This window comes from Penicillium rubens (genome assembly GCF_028828025.1).
Source record: "Penicillium rubens strain IBT 27055 chromosome Unknown utg000001l_segment0_segment0, whole genome shotgun sequence".
Taxonomy (NCBI): Eukaryota; Fungi; Ascomycota; class Eurotiomycetes; order Eurotiales; family Aspergillaceae; genus Penicillium; species Penicillium rubens.
The window spans coordinates 2,191,610-2,210,148 of record NW_026890599.1 but is presented as its reverse complement, the minus strand read 5'-3'; the positions used below and the strand labels follow the sequence as shown (position 1 = coordinate 2,210,148).

Below are 18,539 nucleotides of genomic sequence, written 5' to 3'. Positions count from 1 at the left end.
ATCGCGATATGAGGGGAACCAGTCTAATATCAGAGAAACTTCTATATCTCCCATCGGCGAGGAGCCTTTATTAGTTATACGCTTTCCTATGCCAACTTATGCCTTCACAAGAAAAGTGAGCATAAGTCCATAGTTGGGCACCTCTGACATCATTTGCGGTGGCTTACATGCTTGGCTGGTTGGGCCTGTCGTGCCCGTCGTTTGGGGGCGGCTTCAAAGGATACATAGTTCACCTTGGCTGATTGGGTGTGTCGCAGAGTACTTATTAATGGCTTGCTTGTATAATTGGGGGTGTTCCTTGTTAGTGTCTCCAACATATAATCCACGTGCTGACCTGGTTGGGGGCATTTCCTCTTAGAGGCTTCAACTCCAGGGCTTACTGTTTTGCTTACTTGGCTGGTTGGGGGCGATGTTTTCGAGAGGCCATCTCATGTTGTGGTTGCAGCGGATTTCTTGGCAGCGAGTGCCGATCTCTTGACGCTTACTTTTCAGCCCTCAACTTGGAACAGCCCTGGAGGGCTGTGGACCTGGGCAAACATTGGAAGCTCTCAGCATAGGGCTACGAGGAAGTACGATGACAATACACTCAGTCCATAGCCATGTTGCATACACAGTATACACGGCTGATCCAGGTACGCCCTCGTATGAGATAAGTAGTCGACGCTCGTAATAAATGGGAAGTCAACACTGGTCTTGCTTCATGGTCCTTGGATTTATAAATCTATATATCTTTGTGGTGTGAGGCTGGTGCAGACCCGTGATAAAGCTGGACCATCCCAAATATTCCTACACGGCCTATACGAAGAACCACGCTGATTGGAAACACTACACATTTGCTTCCCAGCTGGGGGCACAGGTCGACCGCCAGCTTGATAGCACCTGCCCTTCTGGGAACAGCAAGAGTCGGGAGTACCGAGTGAACGAGTGTCTGGTCCTGGAGGTGAAAGATGCTCAAGTGATCAGTTGAGGGTGGAATGCATCGCGTCGATCAATCGGCGTGGATACTGATCGAGATCGGATGTCGATCTTAATCCACACTGTTACCAAAGTTTGCTAGCATATAGAACGTAATACTGTGGATTGTTTCACTGATTGGATTCATTTGCCTTAAACTACATACATACGGATCAGAACAGATCAAGATAGAAGGGACCTTTGCAGCACCAACACTGTACAATCTGACGTCTGATGCTGCAAAAGGTAAAAGAATAGAATATTGGTCAAGGCATAATGAAGTTCACCACAGGACAACACTAAGCGCTTAGATACGGGGAATCAAAAATAGATAACAGGCATGATGGGAAAGTAGTGCCGTATTTTTGTCAGTCGCGCAGGGGATCGAAAGTCGCGATCACGAAAAAAGGAATGTGGTGGTTGCCGAAAAAAGATAAAATCGCTCAAATGGATGCACAGATATTCAATCTATAATGAACGGAGGGGATGGGTGTGAAAACGCCCGAAAAGGAAAAAAGCAATTTTGCAACCGAAGAAAAACGCAACCTGGGCTCGCATACCCTGTCCGTAGCGCCTGATAAAAGCATGAAGATCGTACAAGAATTACACTTCGACGAGTGTCAAGTCAACACAGTACGCTTAGAAGTTGGACGCCGCGTTGACAGGACCAGGGTTGTGATACTGGTCTAGTGTGTTCTTGAAGGGGGTGTTGCCGGCCGGACTGGGGGCCTTCTCGCGAGGGCCGGAGCCCACAGCGGTGCCACCCATCAGATCGTCCTCATCACCGAATTGCTCATTGCGCTTCTTGTGGATTCTCCAGAAAACCAAGCCCAAGGCACCGATAAGGATAGCACCACCGACACCCACCACGACACCGATGATGATCTTCTTGTCCGAAGAAGACACACCGCTAGAGCCGGAACCCTTATCGGCGTTAAGAGAAGGTTCGGCAACGGGGGTGGAGGTGGTGGTCATCACGTTGGCGACGGTGGATCCATCACTGGTCGCGTAGGAAGTGATGGTCTTCACAACGGGGGTCTGACTAGTAGTGGTGCTCCTAGACGAAGTGGTGCTATCGCCATCGGAACTTGATGTGGAGGTGGGCTCAGTGTTGGAAGTGGTTGAAGGGACGGTGGGTTCGGGAGTGGAAGAGGGCGATGCTGAAGTGGTAGGATCGGTGGTGGTAGGGTCAGCGGTGGAAGAAGTCGAGGTGGTAGTAGGCTCATTGCTGGTAGTTGATTCTTCTGTAGAGGTCTCTTTAGAGGATGTGGAAGTTGATGAAGTCGTTGGTGTTGTTTCAGGCGCTTCTGAAGTCGAAGAGGAAGTGGTCTCAGTGGTGAGATCGGATACGATGTTGGAGACACCAGCACTCTGGGCTGCGACCGCAGTCAACAGCAGAGCCTGTATGAAGAGCGAGAGGCTGGATAGACGCATGGTTGGGATAATGAACGTGAGTACAGAGTAACGAAAGAATTTGACCTGAAGTCAAGAGGATAAAGAGGAAAAAGCAGGAAAATGAAAAAGGAGTCAAAGCGAAAAGGCGAGCCTTGGGCAGTGTTGTTTTGTCCCGAACTCTGGAAGACGCTAGTCCTGATTAGATCACACTAGTCTCAGACTAAATCCACGCGCCGAGGAATCTGCCACTCTGATTGGCTGATGATTCAATAGAAAACACGTTCGACTGGGTCGCCTGGACGTTTGACCGCTTGTGGTTACAATTGTCTTAAAATAAGATTTGATTTTTAACAAAATAAACCTTAGAAGAAAGTGGTAGAGGGAGAGAAAGAGACTCTTATAATGAAGTCAGTGAGTTAACGAGTAAATGACTGACTACACATATCCATGGATATTTCAGGTGCCTATATAGCCCTAGAGATCAGAAAGAAAGAAAACTCTGAATATGTGGGCTGAACATGTGTTGACGACGTACTCCGTACCCCTCGCTTCCTGCTCCATATTTAGCACATCTCCCATGATCTGCCTCTGATCTTCCACATTATTGGCATTGGCATAAAATCGCTGTATGACATCTTGCATAAATGCTACCCTGTCACCACAGGTCGCCTACTGAATGGTTGACATCTTCCTACAAAATATCTGGTCTGCAGGGATTTTCGCGCTGTGTCATGTCACACTAATCTCTCGGGTACCTGGTCGCCCCTTTTTCGACTCATCGTTTCATAAAAAGCCCACACAGCCGGAGATGACCTAAAAATCGGAATCCTTTTGCCCCTAACCCCAATCAGTCCATGTGGCGTGCCGCTGACAGCCTACAAATACGTTTTGGGCTTCCTGCTATTTCTGCCCAGGTGCCCAGGTGGAACCTTCTAGGGTTTGCTTAGTTACCTGTTGTCGGGTCAGGGACAACGTCGGGAAGACCTCGGAAATGTGCATTATAGAAGGCACTCTCTATGGACCTCTCCTCGATACCTTTCTCTTTCAGTCTTGCCCTTCACCGATTCATTTCCGAAAATAACATTGCACGCCTCCCGGCAAGTATCCTAGCCGAGATGAGCGGTTATGTATTGATCCCGGTTCTGACAGGCGTCACAGACCGGTCGATCTCGACGTTTCGCATCTACTGCGTAGATATGAGGCAGATGTACGGAGCATAGTAACTTCGTTCCAATGAAGTACTATTAACCATAACGTCCAAAAGAATCCTCTTACCTACCCGGAGCGCCCTGCCTTACCTGCATGGCCACTTTCCTTATATCCGTCCCATCCGCCCACATTTTCTCCACATCCAGGTGGCTCTAGTACTAATAGTGGAATATAGTACGGAGTACTCCGTACATAGTTATTATTTCCCTTCATATTCATATTGAGTTAGCGAGACAATGATATGGGCCTTTGGCAAGGGTATTTGGAGATATCGAGATTATTTGGATATACAACCATACGTCTGGGAGATTAGCAAAAGCCACTACCGATTTTCCAACTATGTCTAGACATGGGACCTAGCAAAGAGCCCTGGTGACGCAATGGAAGCGGAGTAGGATTTTTAGGGGCCATCACGACAACCGGGCTTTTGCCCAACAGAGAATGTAATGTACCCGGGCATAGTTTCGAAGATACGCATATTGTGGTAGTTCTTCTTATCCTTCTGGCTATATACAGAACTGATAAAGGGAATATCTAAGAAGACATCTAAAGGACTACTAGAACGACTACTCAAGACAGCAAAAGACAGCAAAAGAAGAACTACTAGAACAACTATGATAAGGCCATACAAGGGCTAGCTATTCTTATATATTACCTAGGTATAACTCAAGTAGGAAGACAGAGAAAGGTCGTGCCGCGATTAGGCCGGTTGTCGTGACGGTCCCTATAAACCCTCGTATTGGAGTCTCTACTTCAAGAGTCTCTCCTGCAGCACATAAATAGAAAGTTTAACGGAGGCCTCATTTGGACCTTATTTGGACCTTGCTTTGTGGTCACAAGTGAAAGCTTTGGTTCTTCGCAGTGACAAAGGCCAAATATCCTATAATAACCATACAATAAGATAGAAACCGTGGTAGTTTGTTTGTCTCAAGGTCTATTTCTTTGTCCATTTCCCAGGAATAGAATCTTTCTTTATTCTTCCCTTGCGCTCCTCGAGATATCTTAACATAAATGCATTCTTCTCCCTATCTCAACCTCGCCTCAACAGCCTTGCAACTGCCCAGTTGCTGCGGACATTCAGCGTCCATCATTCACCGTCAGAGCTTTCAGCATACTCAGAATTCATACCCACACGAGTTCATTGCATTCAGTCTACCTGATCAACCCTTCTACAAGTGAATTCTACCACGTGTCTTACGAGAGAAACATGGCCGAGACACGCTCTCCTCCCCAGGTCACTACAGCCTCGCTTCCTGTCCTCGACGTTCACTACGAACATAAATTCAAGGATTACGATCTCTCAGATATTACGCATATTGTCGTCCAGTGAGTGTCATGCTGAATTATGTGCACATAGGCTTGCAATGAGGACTAACGTGAACTAGTCTGTCTGATACACACATCAGAAACATCATCAATTCTAATACCGATATCTCCAATGAGTACAACAACCAATGTTATTTGGATATTGTCGAGAAGATTCTCTCCGTGACGTTCTTCGGAAACGAAAACCAGCTGGAATGGCTCGGCTCCGAGCGCCATGGTGGACGCAAGTTTGTTGCATTCACCAACATCAAAAATGAAGAGAAGTGGGTTCAGAACCAGAGCCTGAGATACGGAAAGCTGGAGGTGATTGAGGTCATGTTCATGCGGGCCAACCCTCGGGAAACACAGAAGATCTTCTGGAGGCCTGCCAGAAAAATCGTCTTTCGTCGTGTCCTGATTAAAGTGCGTAAATCGGTTGGGAGGGCCCGGGTTCGAGTTGGGGCAACACGAGCGGATATGATCTCTCAGAAACTGGCCTATAGGCTGCGAAAGGGTTCGGCTTCAGCATGATCGGCTTGCTTTGGTATTTGGGACTCGGTTAGACAAGTACAAATGGTTCGCAGTGATAGAATCCATCGTGATTGTACTCTCTTTATTCGTATACTCTGTCTGAGCGAATAGTCTGCGTAGACCGGCCGTAAATATTCAGAGGAATTCGCTATCAAGGTGCATCCAAAGTAACAATCTTGCAGCACACCCTTGAGAGTGATCCCGACACTCGATATATATGCCCCAGTTATTGGTCCCAGCCTGGCTGCATATGTAAACAGCTGGAAATAGTAGAAGGGGCAGGACAATGATTCAAATCAAGTTCACTCTCCGGATGAAACAAGGAATGCACCGCAGGGAGTGTGAAAGTGCATCCCACTGTATACCCGGTGTCGACAAAAGCGCCAAAAGAAGCAAAATTCCAGATTTCCGCAGGGTGGAAAAACAGCATATGTATCGTATTCAATGTGGGTATCATCAGTTTCCTTATCAAACAAGCGCCAGTGTATCAAAATTTGTTCCGCGGGTTTCCCTTCATCTGGTCCTTCAACTCTTCTTTGAAATGATTAAAGAATTTCCTGTACTCGAAATCTAACCAGAAAAGATCAGCCACACTATTCACCAAATGCTGATGCCAAACATACCTTGTCCCTCGAGTTTGGTGCCTCCCTGCTCCTCCGGAGGCACCCCGTACCTGATGTGTTGGACTTTTTGGTGAACTCGGCCCACCATACGATGGAAGATCGGACTTCGAAGGAGCTGCGTAGGTGAGATTAGAGTGCACACTCAAGAACAAATATATCAATATTGGGACAACGTACTCGAACGGTGAGCCAGACCTAAGATGGAACAATGTCAGTGAAGATCGGAGTGGCGATAGCAAAAGCACTTACCTCCATACTTCGGAGCAAGAGATTCAGAACCATCTTGCAGTTCTTTAGTAATCGACCATGGGCTTCAAGTGCAGCTGATATGGAAGATCAAGTCAAAGGTTGAGATGGAAGAAAAACAGTCCTGGGGTCTCGATCGTCATAAGATGCCATTAGTCATCCTCCCCGCGGCCCCGCGAGCGAAGCTTTCGTGAATCATCCCGAGATGACGGATTTACAACCTGGGTTATGACTTTTTCTCCACAGAGTCACTTCTTAAACGGCTAGCGATGGTCGTGTGGCTTTGTCAACATCCTGCCTCCGAATCCTAACCGACGATGGCGAGTGGCGCTGAACAAACTTCACCAGTGACTCAGTTCTTTGCTATCCAGTTAAGAAAATACATTTCTCTCACAACGCCCAGAGAATGACCAAAGGTTGCTATACCTGCCGACGACGTCGCATTATCTGCGACAATGGCCAACCCACCTGTCGAAAGTGTCGAGATGCGGGGAAAGAATGTCTGGGGTATCAGAAACCGCTCGTTTGGGTCAAGGGTGGTGTAGCTAGTCGAGGAAAGATGATGGGCCGCAGTTTTGATGACCTGGAAACACCGCCTAGCAAGCCAAAGCGCCAGCCAGCTACCGAAACGTATGATTCGACTACGACGAGCAGCGGATTCGGCTTTTTGTCTATCGCCGAATCCCCATCCGATGCCGAATCGCACAGCTCTGGGACCCAACCTAGTCCGGAGACTGATGCATGGACTTTCGAGACGGAGAACCCAACATTTGGGGGAGAAATTGCGCACTTGGGGGTCAATTCAGCCGAGGAACAGGACACCTCAATTGTTCATGTTCCTCGAGGCACTCCTCCTGCGGACTATATTCCAACGCCGTGGGGACTGGTAGATCCACTGCTCAAAGATCTCAGCCGGTTATCAAGGTACTACGTACATCATTGTGAGACTTCCCCAATGAATTATCCGTGGGCTTCGCTGACAATTACTCGTAAGACAATCAATATATGGTGAACGACTTCGCCCTTTACTCCCAACACAAAAATCCCTTCCGAGATCTTGCTGCGCTGGTCAATCATTCTCCTGTTCTCGCTAGCAGCATCGCTGCCCTTGGGGCTGTTCATTGCTCCATTGTATCAGAATCGGACTCTTCTGTCCTACCATGGTCATCGGGCAATCTGTCGATGTCAGTAGAGGAGATTGAAGATATTGTCGCGCCGGCAAGTTCTCGAAAACCCACTTCGCAAGCCTACCACCATTTCTTGGAGTACAAGCAGCGTGCCCTTCGCCAATTATCTATGGATCTCCATAACCCGGCGATGCAGAAGGACGGCAGGACCTTGGCTGCTATTGTCTTGCTTGCCTTCATAGACATATTTGAGTCTGGCAGCGGGGCCTGGAGTTATCATATTGAGGGCGCGAAGAAGCTTCTCAAAGACCGACCTGAAAATGGCCCGGGACAAGGGATTCTCGACGACCTGGACGCGTTTGCCCTTGACGGGTGTTTAATGTAAGATTCGGGTCTTTGCTTATAGCGAAAAGTATTTGCTGACCGTGCAGAATGGAAATCATGGGATCAACACTAGCTCGCCCAGGCGCGCTGTCAAAGCCCTTTTACTCCTCATCCATGGGCCCAGAGATCCTCAAACGCCTCGAAGAAAATTCTTGGGTCGGATGTCCCGCCTATCTCCTAGAGGTGATTTTCTTCCTCCACGCCCTCTGGTACCCAGACTCCGAAGTCGCCGCCATAACTCCTCAACCAACAGCGCTGCCAAATGCAATCCAACACAGTCAGCCTCTCACCCTCGACTCATTCGCAAGTCTCCTCCAGGGAATCCGCGACTTCGACCCAATAGCCTGGAGCCAAGAAATGCAAAATGTCTTCTTCATCCCAAACCTAACCTACCGTCTCGCTCTTGCAACCTCCTACCAAAACGCTGTCTACCTTTACACCAGCCGCCTCCTCTCACGCGCCAGAGAAGGCTTCTCGCCCCCCTGGGCAGATGTAGGCCTCCCACCCGACCATAAACTCATCGCCACGAACCTCATCACGCAAATCTGCCTCATCCCAGATTCAGACCCCCACTTCAAATGTCTCATCTGGCCCACCTTCATCGCAGGTGCAGAATGTCGCCCTTCGCAGCGGGGTCTTATCCTTGAAAAGCTCGGCTCGCTCTTTGAGGCCCTGACGAGTGTTAATGTCCGCAATGCTGCGTGGGTCCTGCGTCTCATGTGGCAGAAACAAGATCTCAAGCGCCAGGAGTGTCAGAATCTTTCCGGTGAACAGGGCTATGATAATAATGATTATGATATTGAGTTTGACTGGATCGAGGAGCTGGATAATACGCGCCTCGACTGGTTGTTCATCTAATTTGTGTGGAAAACAATGGAGATGGATATCCACGGCCCGGGGCCCTGAGCCCTGGAGGTCCCTCACCTTTATGCCTGATGTCTACTTGTACCTACCTATATATACCTGTTAATTAGTACATTATTTAAGATCACTTTGCTTGGGATACGAAGTGTTTCATTATGGAACTCAACATATATAAGGATTGTAGGGAGACCGTAGAGTGATGATTTGTGAGAAGGGAAAATCGGGTATATGATCTCTCAGCCTATAACAGAGGATGAGGAAGAGGAAGAAGAAGAGCAAGAAAAAGAAGAGTCGAGAAAGTGTATGCTAAGAGGAGAAGGGATGTACTTCGAAGAGGAATGAAGCAAGTAGAAGAAAATCACAATGAAAATGAGGTAAAACCAAAAATGCCACTGCAAGGAAGCAAAGGAGCCAAGACAATAGACGCAATGAGAAAGATGAGGATATCGAAGGAAAGTACCTATGTCCGAATTTGTCCAAAAAAGAAACAGATATAAGAGAAAGGGGAAATGAGGACGCAGGCATATCAGCCTTGATTGCATGTTTTTCAAAGACAATCGACAGTCAACGTCAATAAACCCTGACCACTTACCAGAAACCAGGGAAGGACGAAATGAAAATAGCCAAACAGAGAGTCTCGTTGTGATGCTTCAGGCCAAATCAGGGATATATAGCAGCAGGCGACATAGCAAACGACAAGGGAAAGGAAAATCGGTATTCTGAAATAGGCAGGCAATGAAAGAACAAAGTACGCGCTCCCTTCCAAATCTAAATGCAAAACATGTTTCCCTAGCAAAAAAAAAAAGACACAAACAAACAGAAGAACACGCTTGTCACTGGAATATGCAAAAGGTAGAAAAACCGATATGCTGGATGAGATCCCATCTTTGTGCGAATGCCCGTGCATAGAAGAGAAATGAAAAATAAGAGCCGAGGAGACAGGTGGAGGCGGTGCTCCATGTTCAAAGGAGATCGCGAGGTGTAGGGTAAAGCAGCAGGTTAGTACAGGAAAGTGGGAGTTGGGTTTTGATACCAACAAAACCGAAAGGCAATTTGGCACGGGTGGATATATGGATCTATGGATCGCAAGAGGCGTAAGTTCTTATTCGATGTCACTAGAACACCGCGGCAAGACCATTCTTCGAATGACGTCTGCTGAATCGCTTCTTTCCTTTCGTTGACTCGGTGTCGGTGGCCTGCTGTTTCACCAGATGATTCCGACCTGATGATGGTTCCTTCTGCATGTCGGAGGTGCGGTCTAGTGTATTGGCGGGACTAGGAAAACCAGAGGAAAGGTCTCGGAATGCATCATCGGAGAAGCCTGCACTTTGTTGCTGTGATGCCATCTCCCGGGACCTGTCCAATGCGTCCAGCCATTCTTGTACCTGGAGTGCTGTGGCGCCGATGTTGCTTGATGATGGCTTGGGGTCCTCGAAAACATAATGTTTCTCTCTCTGTGGGGTTTCGATTAGATGGAATATTTTGACTGATAAAGGGATGGACTACATACCGTGTCCACAATCCAGGATGAAATTCCTTTAGAATCCGTAGTACTTCTGTAACTTGTCCCCGGAGCAAGCAGGGGAATCTCAAGCTTGATCTTCTTATCATCACCACCCGAAGCGGCCAGGATGATCCGCCCGGATGTTGTGACCATAACCAACCGCTGACGTTTCTTTGTGGCGCTTCCTGTAAAGAAACGAGAGAACTTCCTGGGTGCCTCGAACTCGCCACTGCTGTTCTTGGACGTCGGACTGTGTGAAGCAGCAGAAGACAGAACAACCAAATTACCCAATTTTAAGATCCGCTCGTTGGATTTGCTTAGTACCGGTGACCACTCGATATCGAGCTGACTCGGCGGGGGTAGCTCGGTTACCACTCGTGGAAGGTGGCGGGAACTGGCATTTGGTGCGTTCGAGGGTGCAGTGGAGATGACAGGAGGCATACTCTCCCCGTTTTTGTTGTCATTGAGTTTTATGGGATCGCGTGCGGGGGGTACATAGGCCTTCAAGCGGGGTGCCTTCTGTTTCCATAGATCTGGACCCCATGTGATGCCGTCAAAGAATTCATGGTTCTTGATGTGTTCGATCTGAAGACGCCGAGCAGGCTCTAGGACGAGAAGACGTTCGACAAGATCACGTGCAACAGTAGGAAATCCAATTGGGAACTCGTAGTCGAGTGCCACAATTTTCTGGAAGGTCTGGTACTCATTTCCAGCCTTGAACGGTGGACGACCGGCCAAGAGCTGGTAGATGATGCAGCCGAATGCCCAGAGGTCACTGGCTTTGCATGCATTCTTGTCGGTCAACAGCTCGGGGCTGACATACTCCGCAGTGCCGACGAAAGAGCTCGCCCGCTCTTCCTGTGGAAGCTCGGCCGAGTCAAGAGGAAGAATGCCATTTGCATTGGGATCAGCCCGTGGAGTCTTGAGCATCTTTGCCGTCCCGAAATCAGTGATCTTGACGTGCATCCCGCTGTCAAGTAACACATTTTCCGGCTTCAGGTCTCGGTGGATGACACCGCGCTTGTGCATATAGTCTATCGTGTCAAGAATCTGGGCGCTATAGAATCTTGTACATTCCTCGTCAAATGTGGTCATCCGTTTGAGAACACCAAGCAGTTCTCCTCCTTTGCACAAGTCCAGCACGAAATAGAGCGACTGCTCGTCCTGGAAGGTGTAATATAGCCGTACAATACCCGGGTGATCGGTCAGGCGGTTGAGCGTATCCTTCTCAATGTTCACGTATTTAACTTTTCTCTCCTTGATAATGTGTCGTTTGTCAAGGATCTTAATAGCGTATTCCTTCAAAGTCTGCCGGTCCGTTGCGAAGACGACCGTACTGTAAGAACCTTCGCCGAGAGTACTCCCAAACGAGAAATCTCGAACGCCCTTCTTGATATACCGAGAGACAGTTTGGCCGTTGGCGTCCACCTCCTGTCTCACAGAGACCGCGGCGCCACGCTCTTGCCAATCCTCGCTACTCGCCATTGGGCCGTTTTCTGCCATATAAGACGTTCGCGGCATCTGAGACGCGCCGCCACTTCTTGCTTGCGCTCGAGACGACTGACGCATCACCGCCGGGCCGTTGCCCGGGATCTGCGCGGTCCGGTAGGATCGGTCGCTGTGGGAGTTGTCGCGCGCCAGAACACCGGCATGTAATGCCGACGAGCCTCCTCGTGTGTCTAATCGCGCCTGAGACCCAGATTGGGATGAAGCACCGGAATCGGTTCGAATGCGGTACGTATTATCACGGGGGAGGACCGAGGTTGCTGAGCCATTCACGTATACGGAGGAAAGGGGTCGGTTGGGGTTCGGAGGTGTTGAGAGGGGTGGAGCCGAGTACGGCTGGTATGTGCCTGATTGCACTGGTGGTATCTCGGTGGAGGCTTGGGAGAATGAAGTATGACGATCGTCTGTCACTGGGACTTCGATGGGTGCAGGAGGAAAGGCAGAGGGGTGTTCGTCATGTGCGGGATTGTGTTGTGTTGATACCGAACCGTCCGGCCCTCCGAGTGGGCTGGAGCCTGTTGACCCAGCGGTCGCATCCTCCGTTGGGAGAGGCGAATCGTCTGGATTGGCTATCCGGAGCCCTCCCAGAGTCTGGGACAGGTTGAGATCCCCGTTCATGGCGGAGATTTTGAGGGTTGGCAGCGACCGGAGATGTGCCGAGGGGTTCAGGGGAAAGGGGAAGCAAGGTCGAAAGGTCAACGAAAGACAGGCTATCGGGAATGCAGCGGAGGCATGGTCCGAGGAAGAGTTGGGGAAAAAAAAGCCAGATGTGAGCGAGTGAGAGAGAGTCGACGTTGGAGAGAGGGGGGAAGGATCAACAGGAGGCTCCGTAGAAATTGGGTCTAGTGTCGAGGGGCTGAGCCTGACTTGACTATTAATATTTTCTCCAGGGCTTTTCCTAGATAATCAGAAAGAAAGAGAAAGATACGGAGTACAAAAGGGGATATATGTTATTTTAATCCCTTTTGGTGAGATGGAATGGGTATGTATGATTTGTCCAGTTTCGAGTTGACATACCTAGGTAGATTTACACGCTTTACTGATTTATAGCATTTATAGCATTTACATGTACTGGTTTATATCATTTACTGATTTACTGATTTACTATTACAGTGATCAAAAGGGTCGGTATTGCAACATATGTCCGCATATCCTGGTCGAGGTTTCTTAAACTGTGAAGATACACGACTTCCTCTAAGACACGATGTTTCTATATACGGGACCTCCAGCTCTGTGCAACTGAATATAATCCATCCCTGAAAACATGATCAGACGGCCCCCAACCATCGTTGCCCTGGACGAAAATGATGTTGAATATCACCTCCAGAGGATCTACATCCGTCATACCTTGACTGGTGCATTCGAGCAGCTGCACTTAGACGAGAGCTGCGATGAAACGGACCGATCCCCCAGCTCCTGTATCTCTACGGATTCTGATGTGGACATTGACACCACAGGCCTGAGTCAAGCAGGATCATGTTTTGAGTCTACTTCTCCAAAAGACAGGGGTTATGCTTTTAAAGATGCAATTGCACACAACTCCGTGACAAAGTCATGCCTCAAATCCCCTATCCCAAATCAACAGTCCTCGTTACAAGTGGCAACTCCTACTCGAGTGAATTCGCAAGCAGATCGGTCTGTTGACCCACCGCGACTGAAGGTGAAATTCGCTTTGTCACCGCAGGAACTTGAACTTCATAGCAAGGCCCCTCTTGAAGAAGAAACAGGTATGTTAACCTCCCGAAGTTGAAAGTTCGGCTCCATCTAACGATCTTTTCCCCGACAGATCGAGGCTGCCACGGAGAAAATCACCGACCAAGCCACACAGATGCTATATATACACCCATGTCTATTGACTCGCCAGCTTCGACGCAGGTTTCATTCTTGTCGTGCGGTGTGTCGTCAAGTCCAGCCACCGCAAGCGTCCCACCCCGGGATCTAACATTAGCGTCTACTATGTCTTACGAGGCAGTCTTGGCCGAGGGGGCAATCTCGCCAACTAGTGCGGCCAATAGCATTGGCGAGGACAGTGGTTCTCACACCTAAATCGTCATCTAGGAGCTCTATCAAGATATCTTTGATGCTTGAAATTGGTGGCTTTATTTTCTAGCGGTTTGGCCGCTTTGATTCACCATGAGCTGTCCCAGCGGGGTTTCTATTGATAACAATGGCTTTGTATTGGCCCAGTCTACTCTAATTCTGTATATTTATGGTATGATGTTCCTCGCTCCGAGACCCCGTGATCCCAAGGGGAACAGATGGAAGTACGAAATAATATTTATTCCCATGAGATACTGAACCAGCCTCACGCATAAGCAGTTCAGACCAACATGCCACAAGAAATATCAAAAATAACTCCCCAAGCCTTGGCCCAGACTACAATGTCTCACGTTAAAATGCAAAAGAAGCGATCTAGAATATCAGTAAACAATTCATATCTGAAACAACGATATCGGCAACCCAAATCTATCAATAGTTCAGTGGAGAAGAACCACAAACCTGGCTGCCTCCAAATCTGACGCGGCCATGGCAGTGCCCTTTCACCATTGAACACATCTTACTACGAGAATGGTGTGAACTCCCCGCCCTACGTCACTCCGCATTGATTATATGCACTTGGGCTTACTCGGATCCTTTTTTTTTTTTTTTTTTTTTTTTTTTTTGCTTTTGCCTGCAGGAAATGCCGCTTGGATTGTACATGTTCGATCCTCGATACGATTGGTTCACGGTAGACCCGTTCTCTGCGAGTGTATCCACTACGCCACCGCGTAGAATAACCTTGAACTGCCTTGTGTTCCGGGAAATTTCCGTGTGTGGTTGATGCTGAGACAGCGTTTGCTGGTAGAATGCCCGGGTTGGATCCAGGGGTCTGTGATTCAAGGGGTTTGGGTTTCTGGGTTCATGAATGGACATGGCTCGGATAGGGAGGCTCTTGCGGTGTGTGCGGGTTAGTGATTGTCTGGTTGGTGATCTGCATTTGTGGCGAGTGTAACTGGAGGGGGCAATGGTATTGGTGGGGTGTCGAGGTTGGATGGGAATGCCACGAAGCACTCAACCCATATAGGGTGAGATCTGCTTAGCTGTGATATTTCCAAGGTTATCCCTCGAATGGCTTGACTGGATTATCCAGAACTTCTGGTGAGGAGCCTGAGGCTGGGGGGTGTGGCACGGGTCACGTAGAATAGTCACGTGTTAGATTATCGAAAAGTGCTTTTTACTTGGAATGGTAAGTAGTTCATCAGTCAACTAAATGAAATTAAAATGAGCAATCGCACATGTCAAGGCAGTCTAAAAAAGTGTATCAAGAGCAAGTCCCGACTCCCAGCTAATGGAAGAGGGAATAGGTAGATGATAAGGTGAAGAGGGTTGGATGGTGTTAAGTAACAAGATAAAACGCCAACAAGGATTGATCGTCTTCCAGATGCCGCTTCAAATGCTCTGTCGTGTATAGTTTTTCCATGACGGTATGAGCTCGTTTCAATTGTATCAAAATAATGGAGAGGAAAAAAAAAAAAGAACCCTTCACTTCAGACAAGAATGGTGGGACAAGTTAAAAAGAAATAAGGGGGAATTATCTACTGCTTCTTGGCGAAAATCTGGGCACCGTCAACCAAGCGGCGCTCGGTGTTCTGGCGACCGTTGACGAAGTCGGGGTAGTTGAGGGTCAACTCAACAGCACCGTTGACAATGTTGTCAACAGCCTCGACACCGAGCATGAAGGAGTGGTCCTGGTTGCCGACCTCGTAGCGCCAGCTGCCGAAGCGGCCACGGGACCAGATACCCTTCTCCTGGAGCTTGGGGAGAATCTGGGTGAGAGCACCCTCACGCTCCAGGGTGGGGGTAGGGTAACCGTGGTCGAAGCGGCGGTGGTAGGTGGAGACAATCTCATCACCGGGCTGGAGCATCTGGGTGTTGACGAGACCCTGGATAGACTCGGCAAGAAGGGTCTCGTTGTTGACGGGCTTCATAGATGATTCGGAAACCTCCAACATGACGGACCAGTAGGGACCCTCCTGAGGCTCGGTGCTCTTAGGCTTGGAGCCGTCGGCGAGCTGAATGGTGGGCAACTTCTTGGAGGCCTCGGGCTGATTGTGGGGGGAGTAGTTCGAGAAGATGGTGGCACGGTAGAATGGGCAGTCATTCTCGGGGAAGTACAGCCAGCACTTGTCGCCGATGCGGTCGGGACGGGCACCACGGATACCAACACCGATGACGTGGGTGGAGGAGTAGAAGAGCTGCTTGGTGAGGGGCATGAGCTCGGTATCGTTCATAGCCTCGGCGAGGTAGTCGACGGCCATAGTGGAGACCAGCTTTCCGTAACCAATGGTGGTGCCATCGGCGAGGGTGACGGTCTTGTTGTAGGCGTTGACCTTCTCGACCTTGTTCTTGGGGCCGTAGCGGGTGTTCTCCTTGGGAATAGTGTTGGCAACAGCAATCCAGATACCACCGGTACCATCGCGGGCGGGGAAACGGAAAGTAGCGTTGGGACCCCAGTTACCGGCGGTCTTGTTGAGGATGACGTTGGTGGTCACAGCCTTGACATTGGGGGCAGCGACACGCTCACCGAGCCAAGCGCATTGCATCTAAACATAATTGATCAGCATTGTTTCTGTTTTCTAGGGGAAAAAAGAGGTCAAACTTACCTTGGTGGTGGGAACGGCCCAGACCTTGTAGTTGTAGGGTCTCATGAAGAGGTCGGCAATACCAGTACCCATCATGCGGACGATCCACTCATCGAAGTCCTTGGGCTTGGTGTTGGAAACACGGGCCTCGAGAGCAGCATCAATCATGCCGTCAATGCACTTCACCTGCTCCTCCTTGGGCAGCATGGAGATGTTGTTCTGGAAGGGGTAGGGGACCCATTGCTCCTGGCAGCGAACGTAGGAGATACGCTCGTGGGTGTACCAATCCTCCTCCTTGGGGAGGGCCTCGTCGATGCAGTCATCGAAGTACTTGTAGTGGGAGAAGATAACGTGACCGCCGACATCGTAAAGCTGTGAACTAGATTAGCGGTGTAAACATTGACAATTGAGACCAAATCGCAACTTACGAAACCTTCGGGGGTAACATCAGTGGAAGCCAAACCACCGGGGGTCTCGTTAGAGTCGATAATCATCCACGAGGGGCCATTCTGTATACTCAATTAGCTTTTTGATTCCCGGGATACCCCTCCCCCTTTGTTTTTTTTTGGGTGCCCCTCTCCGACACAGTAAATATTCCAGGGCACAAAGACTTACAATCTGGTTCAAACGTTTGGCGGCACCCAAACCAGTTGGGCCAGCACCAATGACGAGAACGTCAACAGAACTGTGAAGCAATTGTTAGGAGATGATGGATGTCAAGGTGTGGAAGTTCTTACATGTCGGGGTGGGTCATTCTGCCTTGTAGGAGGTCCTGAAAGCTGGGGACTCGTTTGAATGTCTTGCGGGCGACGTTCAGCATAGAAGCACAGCTGCAGGAATCTGCAGAATATTAAGAGGGGAATGGAGGGATAATAAAGGGCAAGGAAGCGGAGGAACCAAAGAAGAAGGGGAAGTGGGAGGACAACGTGACCAGCCAAGCTAAGGGTATCTAGACGCACCTGGTTTTGTGGGTTGAACGGATCCGGTGGAGACGACGTGCCTGTTTCAGCTTTACTGATTCGTGTTGATATGGGTTTTATGGGTTTGTTGGATTTGTTGGATTTGGGCTTAATTTCCTTTTTTTTTTTTTTTTGATTTGTTTTGATTTTTTCCTTTTTCTTAAACCTCAAACCACAGAATAGGTCCTATCACATTGACAAGCTCAATTGCAATTACATTAAGGTACTCTCAGGGGGAGGCAGTGCTCCAGGGCTCAATCTTGGGGATAACTACCTAGGTACAGAGTAAAAGAACGCGTAAGGCAATCTTATCTCATCACACCGTAAATAAGGACCCTGGTCAACAATGAACATATCACATCCAGTGCAACGCCGTTATGGATTTTGAGCTTATCAGGGTACCTCCAAAAGCAGGGACCTGAGGTGCATGCAATCTGCATTCACCTTTCGCATGCGGGTGAGTTGAGATTAGAATTCCCTTGGCGGGTATTGGATAGCATTCAGGGTCTCCCTTCTGGAATGCCCGTTATCATAATCAGTCCCCATCTCGGAAAATTATTCTGGAAGAATCAAAAGAGAGAGGAAAAAGGGGTGATATGGATAGGGGCAACCCATTGAATCTCGACTGCGGTCAAGCTAAAAACGCCACCGATGTATGCATTGGCACATTGTTGGCTATGGTTAAATTAGTACACAATATTGTCTCGGTACTCCGTAGTTTGTGTGGACCTCCTCCATCAAAGGTGACTCTGCAACAAAATGAGCCTATCCTCGATTTTGTTAGAGATGGTGATCCAAGTTTCATCTACATCGATTCTGTGTCTGTATATATCGTACAACGATATACACGACACACATTGTATATCATACATACAGTATCCATGCGTATCACATGCACTAAATAGCTAATATAATAGGACAGGGTGAAAGGCAAACAGCTTGAATCTTCCCGGAGCAACATCCGCAGTGTTGATCGTCCCATCTGGCGGTCTCGAGGAGAGAACGGGATTTGCGAAACTTCTGGGCAGTGGCATCTGGTTCCACTGATTGTCACTCCCAAGGGAGTAATACAGCGAGGATCTCTCCGCGCAAGTAACCGATCTTACTGATCGCCACCGTAAGGGACAAACTTCTCGAATGACCGGAGAATACTACCAATTGCCTCTTGAAACACCAACTTCCGTTAATACCAAAAGCTTAGGGGTCTTGCCTTCCCCCCACCACCACTGGTCCAAGCATAATATACTTGTGGGGGGCTGGGAAGTCCCCTGATTGCGTCAACACAGCCTTCAGAGGACGGATCGCCGCAT

At 48.9% G+C, this 18,539-nt stretch overlaps 7 protein-coding genes across 7 annotated transcripts; 3 read left to right on the top strand and 4 right to left on the bottom strand.

Moving 5' to 3' along the window:
* Positions 1-1,593: 1,593 nt before the first annotated feature.
* Positions 1,594-2,388, bottom strand: midA (putative cell wall protein; the record flags this gene model as incomplete). The annotated part of the gene is made up of 1 exon (XM_002561893.1): positions 1,594-2,388. One exon carries the CDS (start codon positions 2,386-2,388, stop codon positions 1,594-1,596), a length of 795 nt encoding a protein of 264 aa, XP_002561939.1.
* A 2,377-nt stretch (positions 2,389-4,765) lies between these two features.
* N7525_000879 (uncharacterized protein) lies at positions 4,766-5,394 on the top strand (the record flags this gene model as incomplete). The annotated part of the gene is made up of 2 exons (XM_002561894.1): positions 4,766-4,884; positions 4,944-5,394. The coding sequence occupies 2 exons, from the start codon at positions 4,766-4,768 to the stop codon at positions 5,392-5,394; spliced, it is 570 nt and encodes a 189-aa protein (XP_002561940.1).
* A 487-nt stretch (positions 5,395-5,881) lies between these two features.
* On the bottom strand, positions 5,882-6,299 carry N7525_000878 (uncharacterized protein; the record flags this gene model as incomplete). Its single annotated transcript, XM_061211698.1, has 4 exons — positions 5,882-5,964; positions 6,018-6,132; positions 6,195-6,212; positions 6,267-6,299. 4 exons carry the CDS (start codon positions 6,297-6,299, stop codon positions 5,882-5,884), a joined length of 249 nt encoding a protein of 82 aa, XP_061070924.1.
* Positions 6,300-6,669: 370 nt separating this feature from the next.
* Positions 6,670-8,632, top strand: N7525_000877 (Zn(II)2Cys6 transcription factor; the record flags this gene model as incomplete). The annotated part of the gene is made up of 3 exons (XM_061211697.1): positions 6,670-7,204; positions 7,258-7,771; positions 7,822-8,632. The coding sequence occupies 3 exons, from the start codon at positions 6,670-6,672 to the stop codon at positions 8,630-8,632; spliced, it is 1,860 nt and encodes a 619-aa protein (XP_061070923.1).
* Positions 8,633-9,753: 1,121 nt separating this feature from the next.
* Positions 9,754-12,266, bottom strand: N7525_000876 (PDPK1 family serine/threonine-protein kinase; the record flags this gene model as incomplete). Its single annotated transcript, XM_061211696.1, has 2 exons — positions 9,754-10,092; positions 10,149-12,266. 2 exons carry the CDS (start codon positions 12,264-12,266, stop codon positions 9,754-9,756), a joined length of 2,457 nt encoding a protein of 818 aa, XP_061070922.1.
* Positions 12,267-12,912: 646 nt separating this feature from the next.
* On the top strand, positions 12,913-13,694 carry N7525_000875 (uncharacterized protein; the record flags this gene model as incomplete). Its single annotated transcript, XM_002561897.2, has 2 exons — positions 12,913-13,375; positions 13,435-13,694. The coding sequence occupies 2 exons, from the start codon at positions 12,913-12,915 to the stop codon at positions 13,692-13,694; spliced, it is 723 nt and encodes a 240-aa protein (XP_002561943.2).
* A 1,529-nt stretch (positions 13,695-15,223) lies between these two features.
* N7525_000874 (protoporphyrinogen/coproporphyrinogen oxidase) lies at positions 15,224-17,090 on the bottom strand (the record flags this gene model as incomplete). Its single annotated transcript, XM_002561898.2, has 5 exons — positions 15,224-16,231; positions 16,292-16,642; positions 16,699-16,779; positions 16,886-16,955; positions 17,008-17,090. 5 exons carry the CDS (start codon positions 17,088-17,090, stop codon positions 15,224-15,226), a joined length of 1,593 nt encoding a protein of 530 aa, XP_002561944.2.
* Positions 17,091-18,539: the final 1,449 nt, after the last annotated feature.